The 21,238-nt window shown below is 41.0% G+C and overlaps 1 protein-coding gene across 2 annotated transcripts in view; it reads left to right on the top strand.

Annotated features, from left to right (window-relative positions):
* Positions 1-1,152: 1,152 nt before the first annotated feature.
* pik3c2a (phosphatidylinositol-4-phosphate 3-kinase, catalytic subunit type 2 alpha) overlaps positions 1,153-21,238 on the top strand; it is a 62,833-nt gene continuing 42,747 nt past the window's right edge. The window contains exons 1-2 of one of the 2 annotated variants that reach the window (XM_034149297.1): positions 1,153-1,237; positions 8,233-9,455. In XM_034149297.1, coding sequence (XP_034005188.1) covers positions 8,313-9,455 — 1,143 coding nt within the window. In that variant the 5' untranslated portion in view covers positions 1,153-1,237; positions 8,233-8,312. Of the gene's footprint in view, positions 1,238-2,107; positions 2,255-8,232; positions 9,456-21,238 lie in introns of those variants that run through there. The other variant, XM_034149298.1, reaches the window with a different exon arrangement.

Here is a 21,238-nt window from a genome sequence, read left to right as displayed (position 1 = left end):
CTGACTTAAGTTAGACTTTGAATGAAGGACTCTTACTTGAACCAGCATATTTAAAAACGTTGGTATTACTTATTTTACTTAACCTGTTGTGCATCACTATGGACATTTTTGGCTTTTAATGTTTAATTAATCGATTATTTTTGCATGTGCATATAGCATACATCTTGTCAAGGGTGTGTGGGTTTAAACATAAATAAATGTGGAAGTGAAAACTCAGCTTTCCTAAAATAAGTTTATAATAAACTGTGTAGCCAAAATACTGACAAAAAATAAATGATGAATGAGAGATTTTCCTATAAAAAAGAAAAGAATGTTATATGTAAATGTATGTATGTAAACAAATGTCAATATATGTGTAAACTGGACATTTGACCATTACAATCAGGCCTGATGTGGGTTAAAAAATGACATTAAAGGTGGGATAGGTAATTTTGGAGAAACCAGCTCGAGTGTGCTAGAATTTGAAAATACACAGCCGGAAAAAATCTGCCACTTCCTTACAGAGCCCCTCCTCCAACACACACGAACGCGCACATGACCAATGAGGGCACGAGATAAGTTTGTGCACAGATGGAAGGCTGACAGGCAGGTAGGCCATCCAGTTATTTTAGCCGGGCCGGCTAAAATGATTGGTCGTGCTTTTTACAGTACTACGGCTTCCACAGATGACATTTTTTTATGGATTTTTTGTCAAAGCACTTAAGATATTCATTGCTATCGGGATGTTAAGAGCATTCCATGGAATATAACAAAAAGTGTATCTCAAGCCGGTTTCTCAAACGTACCTACCCCACCTTTAAGTAATGTGAAATAAAAATAATAATAATAAAAGTGAGTATCAACAATATTGTATCATATTTGTAAACGCAGATATTTTCAAAATGAGGAAAAAGGGTGATGAAACATTTCTCAGTTCTTCTTCCAGCACTAGTAGTGTTTTAATGTTGCAATACTGCATACAACATGCTGAACTTGTCCTGACCTTTTCTGTGTATCCCTACAGAATTCACAAAATTAAGTATATTTCAACCTATATATACAGTCTATGATTTCGACACTGACTCCTTTATTCCACACGGTGGCATTGCTTTCCCATTTAACGTTGAGTAAAGACACCAGCAATCCAACCAAAACTCCATCCAACCACCTCAACAGGAACTGACGTCTCCTCAGTGCAAGTGGATGGAAAAAAATGCAGCTGCAGGAAAAATGGCTCCAAACACCGCACCGCTAAAAGGTGAGAAATTGACGTTTGTACAGTAAATGTAATGCGTGTTAAAGTTGTATCTTGTAGTTGCTTTAAATCGGTGGTTAAGGCTCCGTAGCATCTGTCCGTTTCCCGTGTGACAAACTCTGCATTTCCTCCTTGTTGTGGGCACTTGGCAGGACCACAGCAGTTGCCTTGGTACTTTTAAATTATAAATCAGTGTCTGTTAAAGTACGGAGCAGGCATGTAATGTATTTACGTATGTATTACGTTGCTGCATTTAGTTTATCTTTACGTTTCTGTGAACGATGCGTGTGTTATGTGTACGGTTTTGTTGGGGTAAGCGGCTGACTTAGCATTCAACAAAGTTAAAGTTCCAACCATGGATGTATAAAGACAACTGCACACAGCGTTGGAGGCGGGACCCCGTTCATTCCTATGGAAGTTGCCCGGTGACGCATGAAGCCAAAATTGCCTGAGCCAAAGTACCCGTATGTGGGCCCATAGAGCATGCGCAGTAGAGTTTTCCTGAAGCCCCGCCTCCGATCTCCTGCTCTCTGCTCAGTCAAATGAATGGAGAGGGAAAATAACTCTGGTTTCAGCTTAGTCCATTTAAAAACTTTTAGAAACTACTGATTTAAATAAGGGCAATAGAAATGTTCATTCTGGGTAGTTTATTTAGTTAAAAAATGATTTTAAACTGATTTATGGACTTCTCTTTCCCAATGTAAGTCAATGGGAAAAAAGTATTTTTGGGCCCCGTGACGTCACGGAAGCTGTAGCACCGCCGTTTGGCCACTACGACAATTGGCTTCAACGGCCGGCGCACTTCCTAGGGTTCCAACCGCTATCAAAAGTATCAATAGGTGGCATTTGATCGGGATAGCCAAGTTGTTTAGCTTCATGACGTTCTTATTAGCTGTTTAAAGTAGCTAGCATCTCATAGTAAGTACAATTTAGGTGCTATTTTAAGATGTTAAGCGTTAAAGGGTGAGAAAAACAAGCGTTTGAAGACGTATTGACGTTCCTCGACGAATCATTTGTCAGGTGAGCATCAACCGACAGGTCAGTTAGCTAGCCGAGTTAGAGGGCTAAACATGGTTATACAGCGGTGGAAGCAGTACTCAGATAATTTAACTTAAGTAAAAGTAGCAATACTACAGTGTAAAGATACTCACTTACAAGTAAAAGTCCTGCATTGAAAATTGTACAAAAATAAAAGTAAAAAAGTACAAGCATTAAATAATACTTTAAGTACCCGAAGTACTCGTCAAGCAAAATTAGAATTAGAAACACCAGATGTTAATAATTATCTCTGCATTTGTGCTTCAATTTTGCATTTGGTAAAATTGGGGTTTATTTTAATTACTTTATACACAAATGTATTGCTTGACTAATAACATATTATTAAAGTGTGGATTTGAATTGTGTATTAATCAACTAAAACTAGTAACTAAATCTTTAAAATACATGTGGTGGAGTAAAAAGTGCATAATTTGCCTACAAAATGTAATGGAGTAAAAGTATAAAGTAGCATCATGTGAAAACACTAAAGTAAAGTACATGTTCCTCAATTGTTTACGTACAGTACTTGAGTAAATGTACTTAGTAACATTAGCCTACTAGTTATATAGGATATTTGGTTGTATACATGTATTTTAAAGACTTAGAAATACTCTTGTACAGTAAGTTGATTGCTTTGTAGTGTGACTGACGTGTGAAAAGACAACTATCACATTTCTGACGAATGATTTTGTGTCTTGTGATTACACAATACCCCTCTGCTAACTGTCAACACTTGGGATCAGATGAAACACTGACTCATTCAAGTGAATATTTAGATTTTTGCTGGGAGGTTTCATCCATAATAATACATCATCATTGATTTGATGATAAGATTATTCAATTGCAAAGTAACCAAAGTTATCATACAAAGCTTGTGAAAAACATAAGTTGTAACAAAAAAATCGAAAAGCTTAATCATTGGCCTCAGAAATGTAGTGTAGTATTAAAGGTGGGGTAGGTAATTTTGGAGAAACCAGCTTGAGTGTGCTAGAATTTGAAAATACACAGCCGGAAAAAATCTGCCACTTCCTTACAGAGCTCCTCCTCCAACACACACGAACGCGCACATGACCAATGAGGGCACGAGATAAGTTTGTGCACAGATGGAAGGCTGACAGGCAGGTAGGCCATCCAATCATTTTAGCCGGGCCGGCTAAAATGATTGGTCGTGCTTTTTACAGTACTACGGCTTCCACAGATGACATTTTTTTAATGGATTTTTTGTCAAAGCACTTAAGATATTCATTGCTATCGGGATGTTAAGAGCATTCCATGGAATATAACAAAAAGTGTATCTCGAGCCAGTTTCTCAAACTTACCTACCCCACCTTTAAGTAATGTGAAATAAAAATAATCAAGTAAAGATCAAGTACCTGCAGACTTACACAAATACAGTACTTAAGTCAGTGTAGTTTACAGTACTTACAGTATTAAAGAGAGAAACTTTTCATGGAGGTGTTGTTACTTTGCATGCATTTGTAAATACAGTTATAGGATACAACAGTTGTCAGAATAAGCCACAGCTGGCCAAGTGAACAACATTTGGGATTTCACTCCGCAGTGCCCCTTCAGGTTTTGTTTCTTTTTATAGACTTAATGTTTTGAAAAGTCAAGCCTCAGCATTACACAAGCCAGTGCAGGAAAAAAAAGTTTTAGTATATTGTTAACCTTTCTAACAACCACTGGTTGTATCTTACAAACGTATAAACTTGACCTGGTTACTTATTTTCACTTTTAAAGATGTCTTTAAAGATGTTGCTGTTTTGCAGTGTTTCTGCTAACATCTGCACATTTGCTCAGCTCTTGGAAAGAAAAACTCTTACTCGGTCCTATAAGGTCAAGATAGGTCCACCGTTGTTTAAGTCTGCCTTGAAAAATAAAAGCCATGTTTGCTCTGAGTGAGACTCCTGTCATTAAGAGATCCACTCCAAATTTAACAATCATCTTTTTGTGACAAAATGTTTTCCACAGTTTATCTGAAGCAGTCTGAATGAGAGGTGTCTATGGTACATAAAACAACCCTTTTCTTTCCTTGAGTTACAAAAGGAAGGATTTTAAACTAAAACAACTATAGCTTTGGAAGGTATCCACTAGGGATGGGAACAATTAATCGAATATTCGAATATTTTTTTTTTTGTTGGGAGGGGTGCCTTAGGTGATTACATATTATCAAATGGAATAATTCAATGTATACGACAGTGCCATAGCTAAGTGTGTTAGGTCTCAAGGTGTGTTTTGCTCCGCTCACCGGTCCCTCACAGCGGGCAGAGCTGCAGGTGCTGATCTCTCTCTCTCTCTGGTTATACTTCACTCATGTTTATGTCCAAATCCATCAGATCTAGCTAGTTCTAGATAATGATATGGCTGCTGCCCCTCCCTACACGCAGATCACGCAGACTCAAACCTCATCTTATGCCCAAATTCCAGCTGAGAGGGTCTTCTCTACAGCTGGCCTGATTGTGAATCGCCTCCGCACCCGCCTCTCCCCTGAGTAGACATGCTCATATTCTTAAACAAGAATGAGTATTGAATAGCTGCATTCTGTGCATAGGCCCTGTTATAGGTTGTTGATCTCTGTTGTGATAGGGTTACGTTACCCTAACCCGTTATGTTGTTCGTGTATGATCCCTCTTTCATTTAAAAACCAAGTTATGTTTGAAGCATGAAAGCTGTAGGCCTATAGCTGTCAACTGTTCAAACTGTGATCACCAGTTCAATACATTTGCCAAATTCGACTTGGTTTCTATACTTATTTGAACATGTATTTATTTTGTATGTATTTATTTATTTTTTGTAAAGATTTTTCCCACATTCTTTTGATTTTTTTATAGGATATGTACATTTCGGTTAATCGGTTAACCGTTTTTTTGGGGGTCGAATATTCGAATATACATTTGCTTTCAAATTCCCATCCCTAGTATCCACCTGATATGACTTTGCATAAGATACACTGGATTTAATTTTTTGCACAGTTTTAAGGCTGGTAGATTTTTTTTGAATGTAATAATTATGTTGGTTGTTGTTTGTGGAAGCGCCAGTGAATGAGCCCCATTAACTGAGTTTTAAACATCACTTTAAATGGAAGATCCCCATAGGCCCCGCCCACTCGATCGGATTGGCGATCGGAGCATCCCTAGAATATACAGTATCGGCTTAAACGTCAGTAAGCATTATCGCAAATCTTGAACAACCTGATAAACATGATGTTGTCCTGTCAGACCAAGCGATGAAGACGCTCTTACGAACCTAAATCTACCTAATGGCCAAATTAAAGTAAACAGTATGTCAAAAGCTTAAAATAATGGTGGTGCTCAAACAGTAGTAATGTCATGTTAAACAGCTCTTACAGGACCCGGACTCTTCCATCCTTCACCATGGTGCATTGCAAAAAGGGTATTTGTCTTGGCTGCAGTGGGCATTTCTCCACAAGTGGGGCTTTCCTCCATTGAATGTCTCCTTTTGCCATATATGGACTCTAAGCATATGGTTATCTTGAGTCAGGATCATCTGTGTTTAGCCAAAGGTTTGGTCATTTAAGTGTAGCTCAATGGATTAGCATGGAACCCATTGTATGGAATTGTTATTGGATTGATCTGCCCAGCATTTGCAACACTCAAAAAATCAGGACCGATGGTAATGAACTTTAATCACACGTGAAATTGATTAATTGTTTACATACAGAGTCAGCATGTAGCTGCTGTGTAGTCTCTGTCATAGTGTGTTAACTGGACACTTGGCAGCATAGGATTTGACCTTTTTTGTTATTGAACAGTTACTTTAACATCTAAGCTCCAGTCTGTCGGAGCATGCACTCTAACTGTGGGCAAAATCAATAATATATATACGGATGATCTACTTTGGTCATAGCATTTCTGCAGATGGTTAAGCCATCAGTGACAGCAGGCGCCAAAAGACAATGACCTCTCTTTTGATGCATTTTAATGTCCCTAAACTGTGTTCTTGGCAAAGTTGGCAGCACCCTCTTCTAGTCCAATGCTTAATGAATGCAGCCACATTGTCACTGCCCGCTGGTGTTAGCACAGCTGATAAGACAATCTTGGGGCCATGGTGCTAACATAATGCTAACAGAGCGAGAGAAGGCCAAAAGGAGGAGAGCGAGAGACCCGTTGTGCTGCTTAGCGTGCCAAATTCCTCAGCTGCACAATAGTGCTAGGCTAGCCTGAGCCCTAGCCTGCCCTCTCCACCACAATGGGAGGGGAAGCTCAGGAGAGGCCGGTGACGCCTGGGGAGGGAAGAAACTCACTCAACCCTGGGGCTGTGATGGGGCCGATGAATGGTCGCTTTGAGAAGGCGCTGTGTCATTTTGGGACCACAAGACACTCTGCAGCAATGTTTTCCTCACTTTATAGACGTAGTGGGCTGTTGTAGGCTAACCATAACTATTTAGGATGATCAAGAATGGAAGATGCCCTTTTTTGGGATTAACTTGGGAAAAACATGTTTCATGACATCAACTTGAGATCTGATAGTGAGATCTGAAAATGTAACAATGAATTGCTAGACGCTTTCCTGCACAGAAGTTACTTGCCGATAAATGGTGTGAGTCACATGTCAACTGGTGTTATAAATCACTTTGCACAATTCCTTTTATTAGGGATGTCCCGATCACCTTTTTTTGCTCCCGATCCGATTCCGATCATTTGATTTTGACAATCTGCCGATACCGATTTTTCCCGATCCGATCTTTATGCAATGCATTAAGAGAAAAAAAAAAAGGAGAAAAGCATTCAAGTTGTCCCTTAAACCTCACGTTCTCCACCACAGATAACGGCTGGTCATCCAACGCGATGAATTCAGCTATCTTGGCTGTTATTTTTTTGGCCTTTTCACTGTTCTGGGGCAGTTTCTCTTTCCTTTTAAAAGTCTCTGAAAGTGTCGGTTGTTTCAGTGCCGTTACCCGAGTGGCCGCTGTGTACTCGTCGTGTTGTTGGTGGTGTTTGTATTAGATTGGTCGTGTTGAACGTAGCTCTGTTCTTTCCACCACGCGGAACCTCCGCCTTGCAAACATTGCATCTGGCTGTTACACTGCCTTTGCTTTCAATTTTATAATACTTCCAAACTCCTGACATTTTCTCTGTCCCGACTCCCGAGTCACCAGCTGAACGTAGCCTCTCGTTAGCTTACTGCTACTATTAGACACTGCGCCCACTCTGTTGCCAGATTTGAGAGAAATAAGCAACCAGGTCTATGAAAACAAGCCCAAAAGAAGCAACACATACATGATGTTGTGTAATTTTAAACCAAAACTAAGGCCTCAGGATGACTTTAAGACGTGAACATGGTCATTTTTGTTTTGTAACATTAAATAAAATAAGAAAAATATTTTTATTAAAAAAAAAAAAAAAATTCCGATCCCCGATTTTTTTCTTCCGATCTTTTGAAAATCACGTGATCGGCTCCGATCCCCGATCACGTGATCGGATCGGGACATCTCTACCTTTTATGCTATGTGGTCAGTACGGCTGCTTGGTTAAACCATTGCGCTGTGACCCCTACATTGTCAAGGTGAACATCGTAGAAGCACGCTGATGGAGGGAAGCTTGTTGTGAGTGATCTGATCAATTTAAATGTAACGAACATGCCCGTTAAGTGACCTAATTGATACCCTTGACTTCAAAACAAGCGCAAGTAATTATAGGCTTTGCATTGTGACAAATGGGAGAAAATCAATAAGCAATCAGAGTCTGCTTACAGCAACAAGACAAAGGGAAAACTTCAATAAAGAAATGCCAATTAACAAATTAGGCTGGCATTAGACATCATACAGTACACAATAAACAATATTTGATCTAGATTCTGTCGACATCCTGTTATACAAATATTACCTTGACTGGCAATTATAATTATATATACTATAATATTTCTGGTGTGATTTGATAGTCTATTCCGAAATGATACAATCTGCCATAATCCAAATGTTGTTGTTTTTCCTTTCTTAGGTGTCTAAAGTTTTGCTGTGCAGCCCTTTGAGCCACACTGACGTAAAAGCTGTCACTCATGGCACCCTGCAGTTGACAGAATGGCCCAGATATCAAGTGGTAATGGGTTCAAGGTGGATGTCCCCAAGTCAAAGGGGGTTGTGGGTAAAGAGGAAGCTCTGCGCATGGAGGAAGAGGCTTTAGCGAAATTGCAAAGGGATAAGAGACCCACTCTTCCAGTTCCAATATCCTCATCTTCCTCGAAACCAAAACCTTTTAACTCCACCACTACTGCTCCTCGTCCTTCACCTGGAAATAATAGACCTGAGAAGGACCTCATCGTCTTCCCAGAGGCCAAGAAGAAGGCACAACAGGATACGTTCAGGGATATTGATGTGGAAAAGCTGACCAATGAGGAACTTGAAAAGCTCCTCCTGGATGATAACTTTGGGATGAACAGCAAAGTGTCTCGCCCCTCTTCACTACTGGGGTTTAACCTCAGTGCGTCCTACCCTGGAGGCCATGCCTGCCCCTCCTCTCCCTTCCAGAGCAACCAGTGGACACCTGTTCTGTCCACCCCGTCTAACTCCAGTGTGTCCACTCCCACTCATCAGCCTCCCCCAATGTTCCCCTCTGCTCCGTTCCCCAAACCCGGCACATTTCAGAACGGCTTCACTCCAACCATGTCGCCCTTCATGACGATGTCGGCGCAGCAGCCATCCTTCATGTCCTTCACTCCCATCCAGCCCGCTGCTGCCATGATCTTCCATCAGCCAGCAGTGGACCCTGGGATGGCCAAACTGTTAGACAAGATTGCCAGCACCTCAGAATACTTGAAGAACGGCAAATTGGCCATCACTGAACTGGATTCCTCGATAGCGCGCCCGGCTTCTCTGGCTCCTAACCCGCCTCCCCAGCAGCCAGCGGGGGTGGAATCTTCTAGCATCAGTCGCTTTGACTGGCTGGATTTAGACCCACTTACAAAGCGTAAAGCTGAGAATGACGAAGCGACTCCGGCATCAGCGGCCGATGCACAGACAGTACCGACAGTGGCAGGGGACCCTTGGGATGCAGTGCTTGAGACTGAAGGGAACACTAGCAGCAGCAGCAGCCCCCCGCCGGAGGAGAAGGCATCGCTGACGGTCCGCTCGCAATCCAGGAGAGCTTCAACGGGAGCGGCCGTCACCAGGAGTCACTCGCTCAACATCCCGGGGACTTCCTCCCAGCACAAACCAAACCATCAGGTAGGATCGCAGTAAATGTAAATGTTTGAAAATGAAAATCTGTTACGATTTCAGGGCAAGTCTGCAAATATTTCTAAAGGCCTTTTCACTTTACACATACGGGAATATTCTGGCCGGAGTAACTTTTTTTTCAATATGCCTTACTATGTTCACCTACATGAATACACCATTGTCTACCAAAGCTTTTTGTAATTTTATATCAGCAATCTTGATGTACACTCTTTACTGTTTTGAAGTGGGCAGGGCTCAGTTTGAAAAAGACCATGTCACATTACTTTAACAGCATTTCAAACTAAATGTAATGACGGTTTTGCGGTTGTTTGCTGATGTTGTCAGACCACTGTCTGATCAAACCACACCACATGATGAAGCAGATTAGCGTTTCTTCAGTGTTAAAAACTCCTGATGTCTAAAGCTGTGTTTATCCTGAACGGTTGTTAGTTTCGTCATTCAAATAAGCTTAAATACTAATGCACTGCATTGATGTGTACTAGTCCCAGGACTCTGGTACTATGGCTGCTGGCTCAAAGGCATGGTCTACAGGGAGAATTGAAACAGAGCCATGAATAATGTTAAACCTGCACCTGTGTCCTGTTCTGCCAAGTATTATATTTCACACGCACATATTTACACCATATGGTTTCCCTTTTCAGTTAGTATTGGCCACTAAACCAGGGGACTAACTACCTTGCCAGTGTCACACATGTATCACCCCCAACATATTTACTATCCACCATCCATTTGAACTTGTCCAGCGTCACCATGAAATATCTATTTACTACCAATCATATTTCCTGGCACCTTATTGATAAGATAAAACAGACCTTTATTGATCCCAGCAGGGAAACTCAGGTTGACAGCATGAATACATTACTCAATATACCACAAACTCTTTCTAAATAGGTGAGTAAGGGTAAAGTTAAGTCTAAACAAATGATGGTGGATTTCCTCATCCACCCCAAAACACCCATCAAAGTCTTATAACTGCATGTACTGTAGTGCTCATCCATTCAAGCTTCCTTCTGCTCCTTGTAATTAGTATTTCTCTACGGTTGGCTACCCAATGTATCACCCTGCAATTTCCCCCTACCACATTTTGTGATTAATTTCGCCATGCAAGACATTTGTGATCTGATTTCTTGTGATGAATATTTAGAGCAATCATTTGGGACGGTGCTGTGGGCAAGTGGCATTGGATATTGCTGCCTCTAAATCTCTTTTACCCCCTAAAACTAAACAACCATCTGTCATGTGGCGGGCAGCTCTGAGTTGAAACTGTGTTTTAGTCGGCAGTACAACCATACCGAGGTCTACCATACAAACATTAATTTGTCACCATGTTTATTTATCTGTAATCATTATAAGAGTGTCGGATTAACAAGAAGTTGCCTTGAGTAAAATATATGATGTGCTGCTCCAGAAGTACTTTTCAGACGGAAAGCACCAGAAGTCTGCGGTCATAAACTGCAGAACAAGATAAAAACTAATCTGGGTCATTAAGATATTGGTCAAACACTCAACAATAGTACTTTTTTATCTGGACAGGCTAATCTATTGAACATTGTGTCCATTTTCTTTCCTTTTTTGCAATTGTCAAGTCGCCCACTTCCTGCTCATTGTATTTCTCTGTGTGTCACAGTGACCAAACAATTGGTCTCTGTGGTACATTTCTCTCACAACGGGGTGATGATTAACCTTACAAGGCTGCTGTTTCCCAAATTTCCCATGGTTGTGAAAAACCAGGACTATTGAGACAATCTTGAGACAGGGTTTGTAAAGATTAGTGTACAGAACGGTCCAAAAATGTTAATGAACTTTGTGAAACGGGTCATAAACATGACCAGCGAGCGCTGTTTTAATGTACTTATTCAGTAGAATTTTCAAGTCCATGTGTAGGACTTTACAGACATTTACTCATCAAGGCATGGTGTCCAGTCTGTACACCCAGCTGTGTCTTCCATGTTGAGGAATGTCTCTCCCATTGAAAGGAATAGGATGAATCATTGTTTATTTACTCCTTCCTATGTATCACATCTATGTTTAAGTCTGTGTTTGCTGATCGGACACCGTGTTGTGTAAGCCTTTTTACGTCAGCCCTTTTCACACTCTTACTGTTTCTATCTACATCCAGTCTGCCTGCAATCTTAATGTATGTGAGGTTGGGATGGTATGTGTGTTAGCTTGCTCCCCTTGTTCCATCTGCTTCCCTGGCAGTTTGCACCCATGTTGTAATAAACAGGAACAAGCCTGTGCAGCTCCCTTCGCCCCACAGCAGCACCAGAATGACATACTGTAAGGAATCGCCCTCATGAGTTACGGGGCCAACTCCTCTCTCATGTATACCCCAGGGAGAGAGAGATGCTGTATTTCCATAACATTTTGATACCGGGGGCATGAAGTGCTTTGAGGAACTTTGACTAGATCCTGTAATGAGTGTGAATAATACAAGACTATCTGCTTTACAACAGTTCCTGTTGTTTGTGTGTTCACGGTTCTCAATAGCTTGGAAATGTGAATACAGTACAGTAGCTTTAATACAGCAATAAAAGCTCCAACAGCACAGCAGCAGAGAACAATCAGAAGACAATAAGGCTGATTACAGGAACATTAGAACAGGAACATAAGGTGCATCTCACTTCGGTTAAATTAAATCCTTGCGTCCCTCACTTGCGTCGTTTCCCTGCGTTTAGTCCCTCCCACCAGGGAAGCATGGAGAGACGCAAGGAAACCACGAGAAGCAGGGAAATGAGTTTTAAGAGCAATGGGACGTCCTTTCCTCCGGAGCGTCACGTGAAGCGACGTCCGTTTGTGATGACGCCGCACAGCTGATCGTCTGACAGCAGCCAGATCAGTGCATGGGCTGCATCGTCCAATCAGTGAGCGATACACAGTAAGGGGGCGGGGCGAGTGTCTGAGGATTTGACCGGAGGATGGTCTGGTAGTTCCTCGACTATCGCTCCTCCGTTATCGCTCCTCGGTCCTCCGGCACAAATAAGGACACTGGGACGCTACTCAAGATGGCGCAGACGAATCAACTTCCGGTGATACTGAGACCGAGGAGCGAGGAAATGAAAAATAACCGAAGTGAGACGCAGCCATAGACTTCAAACCACAGGAACTTTAATACCAGGAGCTACTAGACCACTTAAGGCTTTTCAAATGTGCTTTTTGCCTGCATAGACCATTCATATTGAACCATCAGTTTACAGTGATGATGAAGCTTTGTGAAAGCAGAATCTTGTCGATGATTGGCCTCCAAGAATGACTTGTATTATTATCTCAGTCCCCTGAAAATACGGATTTGCCCGCTTCCCTTAAAGGTCAAACCACTGTTTTCTATGGTTCAGCCTACACATGCATTTACATTGCTGCAAAGACATTTCAAAGCATGTGGTTATTTTTTAGACTGTCGAGCAGTTTTCCACCATTTCAGACAGCCTCAGGTTTCAATTCCTTATATTATGGAATTAAATACATTTGAAACTTGCTTGAGGTAGTTAAAACTTCTGTTTTAAAAATACCCTGTTTTTATATTGTCAAAGTGAGTCTATAAATGTTTTGTAGTATTGTTAAAAAACGTAGACTCATTAGAGAAGTCTATTAAGAGTTGTGGTGCATTAATACATCCGACTGTTAGAGAGAGAGGGAGTTACCACAGAGCATGACATACTTCATCTGTGTAAGGAAATGAAAGGCAAAGTACAAAAAGTAAGTCATAGATGATCTCAGTCTGACTTGTTGATTGGAACTTGCTTTAAATGTGTTGAGAAGTTTTGTAAAACTGCTATTGTATCTAAAACAGCTGATTGTAGTAATTACTTTATGACGCCAACTTCCCATCAATTACGGGCCGTCTCCACGGCAGTGTTAAAAAAATCTTGGAGGTGGGCGTATCTGAGGCTTGGGGATTTTTTTGCGATCAACCAATCACATGAATCTCCCGCCCGCGACATATGAAGCCAAAAAGCCCGAAGTAAACTGGATATAAACTCCCCAAAACAGGCGAAAACATACCACTGTCTCTGCCACCTCCCTCCATGCCTGGCTCCTCCGGTTTATATCCCGGTAGGTCTGGTCATAAAGCACCGGGTGATTGATTCGCTACCGCTAATTTCTCCTCCATGTTTTGGAATATGAGGAAATGACCTGCGGTCTGTCTCTCCCAGCATACACGCCGTTTGATTGGCTAGAGCTTGAACTGTCAGATTTGCGTACACGGGATTTGATTGGCTGACGCTTCCTCCTCAGCTTCAAAAGTTGAACATTGTTCAACTTTGGATCTTGAAAATCCTGAGAATTTCCGCTCGCCTGCCCACAATGCATTTCGGCGAAAGCGAAAAAAAGTGACGTCACCCCATTCAAAGTGAATGGGCAGAAGCGTTTCAAGATTTTTTTAACGCTGCCGTGGAGACGGCCCGTTAGTGTCAGTAATGAAACGCCAATCTGTGCTTTTACAACAGATCAAAAAATAACTCTTCTGCTTCCACACATGCAGTGCAAGTGTTGGCTGATCTGATGGAGACACTGGTGTTGAGTTACAGGACAGATGCAGACATTGGACACGCTCTGAAAGCTTAATGAAATGATCCATTGCTATAACTGAAAACAAACAACATTTGATCTCTTTGAGTCTGGCTGAGAACACAAACTTTGTTGCTTTGTTGCTGGCCGTGACCCTGACAAATGTTGAGACATGAACTCTGAATACAGTCTTTTTATCAGTTGCATACATGTTAACCCTAAAGACGTGTCATCCATAGACAAACATAGCTTTGCATGTGACCTACCAGAAGAGGATGTGATACTTATCTTGAAGGTCATGTTTGTATTTTGTGCTTCTACTGTGACATGTTTACATGCTTTAATGATTAAAAAGTGCTTTATTTATTCTCATACTTCCTGTTCTCATTGGTAAGCTGGCCAGCACTGTTGTGATTGGTCGACCGTTTAAGAGATGTCCCGCTCCTTAGCCTATCACGTACAATGTGTTGGAGCACTTGCCAATAGAAGTGCATGTGTTACATATGGCGCATTTCCACTGCAGCGCGTAGCACGGTTTAAGCGGCCCGTTTTTGGTTGCGTTTCCACTAGGGGTTGTTCCGGCTAACGGGTACCTTTTCACAGTTTTTCTGGCCCTCCAAAATCGCGGTTCTTTCCGGGCCAACAACCAGGCTGAATATGCTAAACTAGTGACGTGAGTGGCTACAACTACAACAAAATGAACATATTTGACCGTGATTTAATTGTAATACACGTTTCAAAATGATGCCGAAGTAACAACATGCTGATACCGGTTAGTAAAAACCATGAATTAATGCTTTGACAAGTCTGCAGACAGACGGCAGGCGAAAAACCTTTTAAAATGCGTGTTTTCTGAATGGAGATCAGCTAAGCTAACGTTGTATAAGCTCCGACCGTCCACACTCACAACAACGGCCTATACAGACATAAATAAAGCAGCGACTGTATTCACCATGACACAGGCAGTCTGTGGTTTGTACTTGTTTAACTTTTGTCTAGTTTCTGAACAGATATGAGGAGCTGTGAGCTCTGAGTGCTAACAGCTAACGGCTGATGTTTGGTTTTGTGGTTCGTATTGAAGATGACGTCACGGCTCTGCCTACACTGCGTTACTATAGTTACTACCCCAGCTACTAAACTGTAATGGAAACGCAGCAATAGTGATGTCACGGAAGTAAAAAAAGGAGTCCAATCGAGGCGTTTCAGGCAGGGGGGGAATGCACAAATGTGCCAAAACCTATACTCTACAGGAAAGAGAAAACTCCAAAAAGCTCTAAGGATTTATAATATCATGTATTAAAAGCCAATTCTCTTGTGTTTCACAGAAAAGTAGATATTAACCTTACCAGCTGTTTTCACCTGGCATGTTTTTGCCCTGTTGTTGCACTCGATATATTTACCATTGTTCCGGAGATGATGAGTGTTTGGATGGTAGTAATAAGCCCAAGTGGCCAAGCCTTGTTGTGTTTGGCAAGACTGTAGAGTAAGATGTGGCATTGTGGGCAGAGGGGGTGTAAAATGGAACAAATGAGTTTGAACTTGAAGACTTTGGTCCGGACTTGGCTATCTTGTTTGTAGTCACACCACGTGTCATTATCTTTCTCTTTTTTTATGAGTTTCCTATTTGTTTCTCAATCCGTCTGGCTTTTACTTTCTTTCAATCCCATCTGTCTTCGCAGTTTGGTATACATTTCTTTACTTCTATCGCTGATGTCTTCTGTTCATCAATCTTCCTCCTTCACTGACTTCCCATGGTACCTTTCTACTAATCCCTCCCTGTTGCAATTTTAAGTATAAGGATGTAGGTGAGCGTTAATCAGCAGTCCAACAAATAGCTTTATCTGAAATTCAGCCGTCACGCCTCACAGCTCCAACACATGATCAGACCTCACTGTTTGCAAAGCAATTCTAAAAGTCAATGCGTCATTTATCACATGACGCCATGTCTTACTTAGCTTCACTTTTACTTTGTTTTGAGAAGTTGAATTGCACTTATGATTCAGTGTTGCTAGTTTGTTGGTTTGTGCAGTAGATCTTCAAAGCCAGAGAAGATATGGTAAGGACTTAAGTTAGATGTGAACACGGGGAAAATAAAGGAAATAACTTGGCAAAGAGATTACATGTAATGCTAGTTTGGCTACTAATATATTGAATTGAAATACTGGTAATGCACAATGTGAGTGTTTTTAATTAAGATTATGATTAAATAATTAGCCCGATTAAAGCAGACTAAATTAAAAGTTGAGTGCTAGTGTTAAATCACACCCTGAAGTATGTAGCTTACAGTTCTTTTGGTGCATGCCTATACCTGTTTGTTCTTGCTTCGTTCCTTCAAAATGACCTGCGGGCTGATTTTTGTCTGATCTAGACATATTTATCTGATTATGTGCTGCGATTCAACATCAAAGTGTGAATACTTGTACATTTTTGGCACAGTCAAATCTTTCCTTCCCCCCTCCCGCATATTTTAAGACCTCCAGCAGGTTTTTAACGTCTCTTACTGTACACCTCCACACCAACCCACTGCAGACTCTGCCCCATTTTCTTTTTATTATCGTCTAATGAGACCTCAAGCACAAGTATGAGCATTTTTGTTCCAGGAGACAGATTGCAGGGTGAGAGGATGTTGCAGTGCAGGGATGTGACTCACTGGGCAAATGGCTCGATGTCTCCTAACCAATGACCCTGTTTACTGGCCAAAAAACAGGAGATGTATTGTTTAAGATGGAGTACTAAAGCAGGTTGAAACAAGAGACAAATGTACATAATAAAACCATGCATAAGATTATTTAGGAAGAAGTTTAATTATACAATTTTGCAGAGATTACAATCACAAAATAACTTAGTATCGCTTAACCCACATTTGGGTCTTGAGCCCCAGGATTTCAGTGTGAGGAAGCGATCAGTCATTTCCTGATCGAAAGGAGAAGTTTATTTGTGTTTTGTGAGCAGCTTGTTCTGCTGATGTAAGTCTCCTCTCATGAAGCTGCATCCTTATTCAGAACATTTTGTTCACACAGGCTGTCATAATCATTTAGGCTGACGGTAATGGGTAGCTGAGTATCCACAAAACATTAAAATCAATCTTAATTTCTTCAGTAAGTGCTGCATCCGCACGACTGCATTTCCCATACAAAGTTATATTGTGAAATGAAGCCTGGAGAAACTACATTTAGCTTGTACTGTGATGAGACATGCAGGTCATTTGAGTGTCAGATAAATGCCTGAATTTACAGTAGCTATTTGTTCGTAGAGATTAGAAGTTTTAGCACTTAAAAACTGAAATATTTTACAGTTAAGTAACCCATCATGTGTTGCCTACAACTTGTACAACACAACTTGTAGGCTGGTGAATTATTGGCTTGTGAATATTTGAGTGCAGGTTTTCTGTGGGCTGTCTGGGTGTAGTTTTCGTTACACGGAGGTGTCTAATGTCTGGATGTGTAGTAACTCAATACTGGTGTCGGGCTTGGAATTACCATCAGCCTCCAGACGTGACTGTGGTTGGCTGAGCCTCTCAGTTCTCCCACTGCTCAGGCGTCCTGCGTGACTGCGGCACCACAAAGTTCCTCAAGCTAACCATGTTGTAACTCGTGTGTCTGCTGACAGACAATACAGTCATACAAAAACATTCTGCTACCTTGTTTATCATCAGCATCAAGCACGAAAGGCCTTTGAGGGATGTGTATATCTTGATTCAGATAGTGAAAAGCTTTTTAAAACGAGCGTAACAAAAAGCAGTTTAATGGAAAGATTGATAAACGCAATATAATCTAAAAAAATTGATAAAGAAGAATTGTTCATCAATGTTTCGTTGTTTGCTTGTACTATTTTTAATGGGACGCCTATACTGGTTAGAATATTTGCTCTGTTATAAAACCTAGAACTATTGTAAGTACAAAACAAAGTGACCTACTAAACTAAGACGGGAGAAATAATCTAAAAGTCAACAGAAGCAAATATTAAAACACCTTCTAGGTACCCTGTGGAGTCTCTTTGTGAACGAACAAATACAACGAATACATTTCCTTTCTCATAAACATTAAAGATTTTTGACAACTGCATTGTTTACATGATAGACGATAGCTGGTCTGACACTTCCTGTTGGCTCCCCGCACACATGAATGGGATAACACATTCTTCTGGAATTTCCCCTATGGGACTGAAGGGGTCAAATTCTGATAATACAAAGTGTCATTTTGTGGGGGGTTGTGGCGCTGATTGTGTGTCTTTGTGTGTGTTCACTAGAACATGCCAAACGTGAACCCACTCATTTCATTGCTCCGTAGTATTACTAGTGTTCAAAATACCACAGGAGTTTTTCGAGCCCCTCTGAAAGTTACAACGTTTATACCTGTTCTAAAATCCACACTTGAGGGTAGGTTAAAGTGCTCTCACAACTGAAGCATACTTAGAAATGTAATCCCTGTGTTCAACACAAGACACAGCCAAGGAGCGGAAGTTGTTGTGTATCCATTAAAGGAAAACTAATCATTAAAACATCCTTATTTAATACTTTTAAAACTTTTAATAGCCACTCAACCATGGGGATGAGTTACATTGGAAAAATGGCTTGAATAGTTTTACATCATTGCGTAGAAGCAGGAGTTTCATAATTGATTGTCTCACTCTTTTTCAGACTTGAATCTTGCCCTTAAAGAGATTTGTCAGAGCGGGTATATCAAAGGTTTTTCATGAAAGTGTGGAAAAGTGACTTATCTATCAAGCCCTTTGCCTTGTCTGTGTAAACGTTTGGAAAAATCCATTAAGCAAATCCATCATGAGACATTTGTTAGACTGTGACCAGATACAACAACAAATATTCTACTACTGAGTTTTTATTAAAGTAATCTCTGTTTAGGTTTCTGTCATTAATCAGCGTGGTTCTGGTCACACACCCCATGACAAGCCACCATCGGGATTAACATCTTCCGTTCTATAGTGTACAGTGTGTCTCGGTATTACGGTCAGTGTGTGAAACACCACAGTAAAGCAGAGAAAGGATTAGTGTGAATCCTATGAAGCCGTTCCCATGACTTCAGACACCAGGAGCTCTCTGCCGCGTCCAACTAAAATCGGTGAAGTGTGTGTGTGTGTGTGTGTGTGTGTGTGTGTGTGTGTGTGTGTGTGTGTGTGTGTGTGTGTGTGTGTGTGTGTGTGTGTGTGTGTGTGTGTGTGTGTGTGTGTGTGTGTGTGTGTGTGTGTGTGTGTGTGTGTGTGTGTGTGTGTGTGTGTGTGTGTGTGTGTGTGTGTGTGTGTGTGTGTGTGTGTGTGTGTGTGTGTGTGTGTGTGTGTGTGTGTGTGTGTGTGTGTGTGTGTGTGTGTGTGTGTGTGTGTGTGTGTGTGTGTGTGTGTGTGTGTGTGTGTGTGTGTGTGTGTGTGTGTGTGTGTGTGTGTGTGTGTGTGTGTGTGTGTGTGTGTGTGTGTGTGTGTGTGTGTGTGTGTACCCTGCTAAAGTGCTCTTTTAGTCTCTTGCTTTCTAACAAGTCTCTCTATCTTCTTTACTCTCCCTTTTTGACATTCTGCTTTTTTTCAGTCGCCTCACTCTGTTTATTGATTCAGTTTTGTTTTTGTTATTGTTATTCCACAAATAGTCACATTGAAACACTAACAGCTTTGTGTGCAGCAATATTGAATATCTGAGAGAGAACTGGTGCATCAGGAACCCAGTTTCCCCCCCCCCCCCCCCCCTCTCTGCTTCTGTTTTGGGAGGTGCAGGTGGTCTGGTGTCATGCTTGGCCTCCTTTCCACATGCTGACTTAGAGATTTCTATCTCCTGGCGTTGTGTCAGGTCAGCACTTGGAACAAAGCTCTCTGAAGTTATGGTTCAAGAAATATCTCGGATTCTGGAAGTTGTGATCTTTGTAATTTAAGTTTTTGTGTTTTTCTTTTTAAGATAATTTCTTGGTATTGTTGCCTTATTTGACTTGAAACACGGGGGAGCAAGCACGAGCGCTTTTACCAACCTCAGTCATGGGTTTGTTTTTGTTAATACATACTTTTAAATACCCCTTAAACACCGTCACAAAAGCAGTATATTTATTTAGAATCGCCTGCGTGCCCTTTTATGATTTTACATGGTTCAACTTACAACAAAGATCCCTGGCTAGCATCAAACCAGGATCATAGAATATATATTGTCTTATAGCCAAATTAAATATGAATGCTCTTTAACTACTTTGCCACCAGGCCACCCTAGGGTTGGTTGAGGAAAAAGATGATTTAACTGTATTTAATGGAAACTCAAAATGGTCACTCAATGAAATTCATTAGCAGAATCTTCATTGGCAGCTATGTCATGTGTAGGTAAAATCATATGTTATACAGAATTGTTAAATTTTTTTTGTAGATTTTCCAAAGTGAGGATTTTCTTTGTATTATAATTGTCGATGGTAAAAAAAAAAAAAAAAGTCATTTTTTACATGTTCAGACAAAACATTATATAAATTCTCTTGGGCTCCGGGAAAACATTCTAATCATCCATCAACTTAAAAGAACTATAAAAAGTTAATTGACTTGCCTTCCAACAAGCCATGACAACGTTTTTCTATCTTCACCGTCATTAGCCTTACAAAATAAGCCGTACGTCGCCCTGAGCTCATAAAAACTCTCTGTTCAAAATCTCCTCATAAATCTTTGAGGATTATTATCACATTCCAAACATTTCCTCTCCCTTCTCTTCCCTGAGTGATGTCAGACTCGCAGATTTCCAAGCCATGACAGGCCACTTTTTTTTTGCAGAAAGCCCAGAGTCCTGTGCAGGAAGGGGCGGGGCCTTTCCCTTCTAATTTCCTGTGCCACAGGAAGCACATTCCTGTGTCGCTGGCAGTAAGTCAGCCGTTAAAAGTGTAACTGCGAGTTCCCGGCAACAGGCCAGCCGCCAGGAATCTCTCTCAGTGATTCCTACGGGAGCTGTCTCAGGATCTGTGGGTGTGAGAGTGTGTGTGTGTGTGCGTGTAAGAGAAAGAAGCAGGTTTAAAACTGTCAACTCGGTTCTTTAAATATTAAGTAAACATGAGTAAAAGAAAAAACAATACCGCTCTTCATTGTGTAGTTTCTTACAGCCATTATTTGTCCATCGTTTCTTTTAGTTTATTGTTTAAATTGCTCTTGAACTGCTCTGTTAGTGTACAGTTGTATTGGTATTATTGTTATTATTAGTCTTGTGTTTAATGTACTGAATCTTTTGTAACTCTGGCATCTTATCTTTGATGATAATATGACTTTATTAAACTTAACTGTAAGTAAAGAGCAGCTCTGGT

Source organism: Trematomus bernacchii, unplaced genomic scaffold, assembly GCF_902827165.1.
Source record: "Trematomus bernacchii unplaced genomic scaffold, fTreBer1.1, whole genome shotgun sequence".
Classification (NCBI taxonomy): domain Eukaryota; kingdom Metazoa; phylum Chordata; class Actinopteri; order Perciformes; family Nototheniidae; genus Trematomus; species Trematomus bernacchii.
This window is presented reverse-complemented; position numbering and strand designations above follow the sequence as displayed.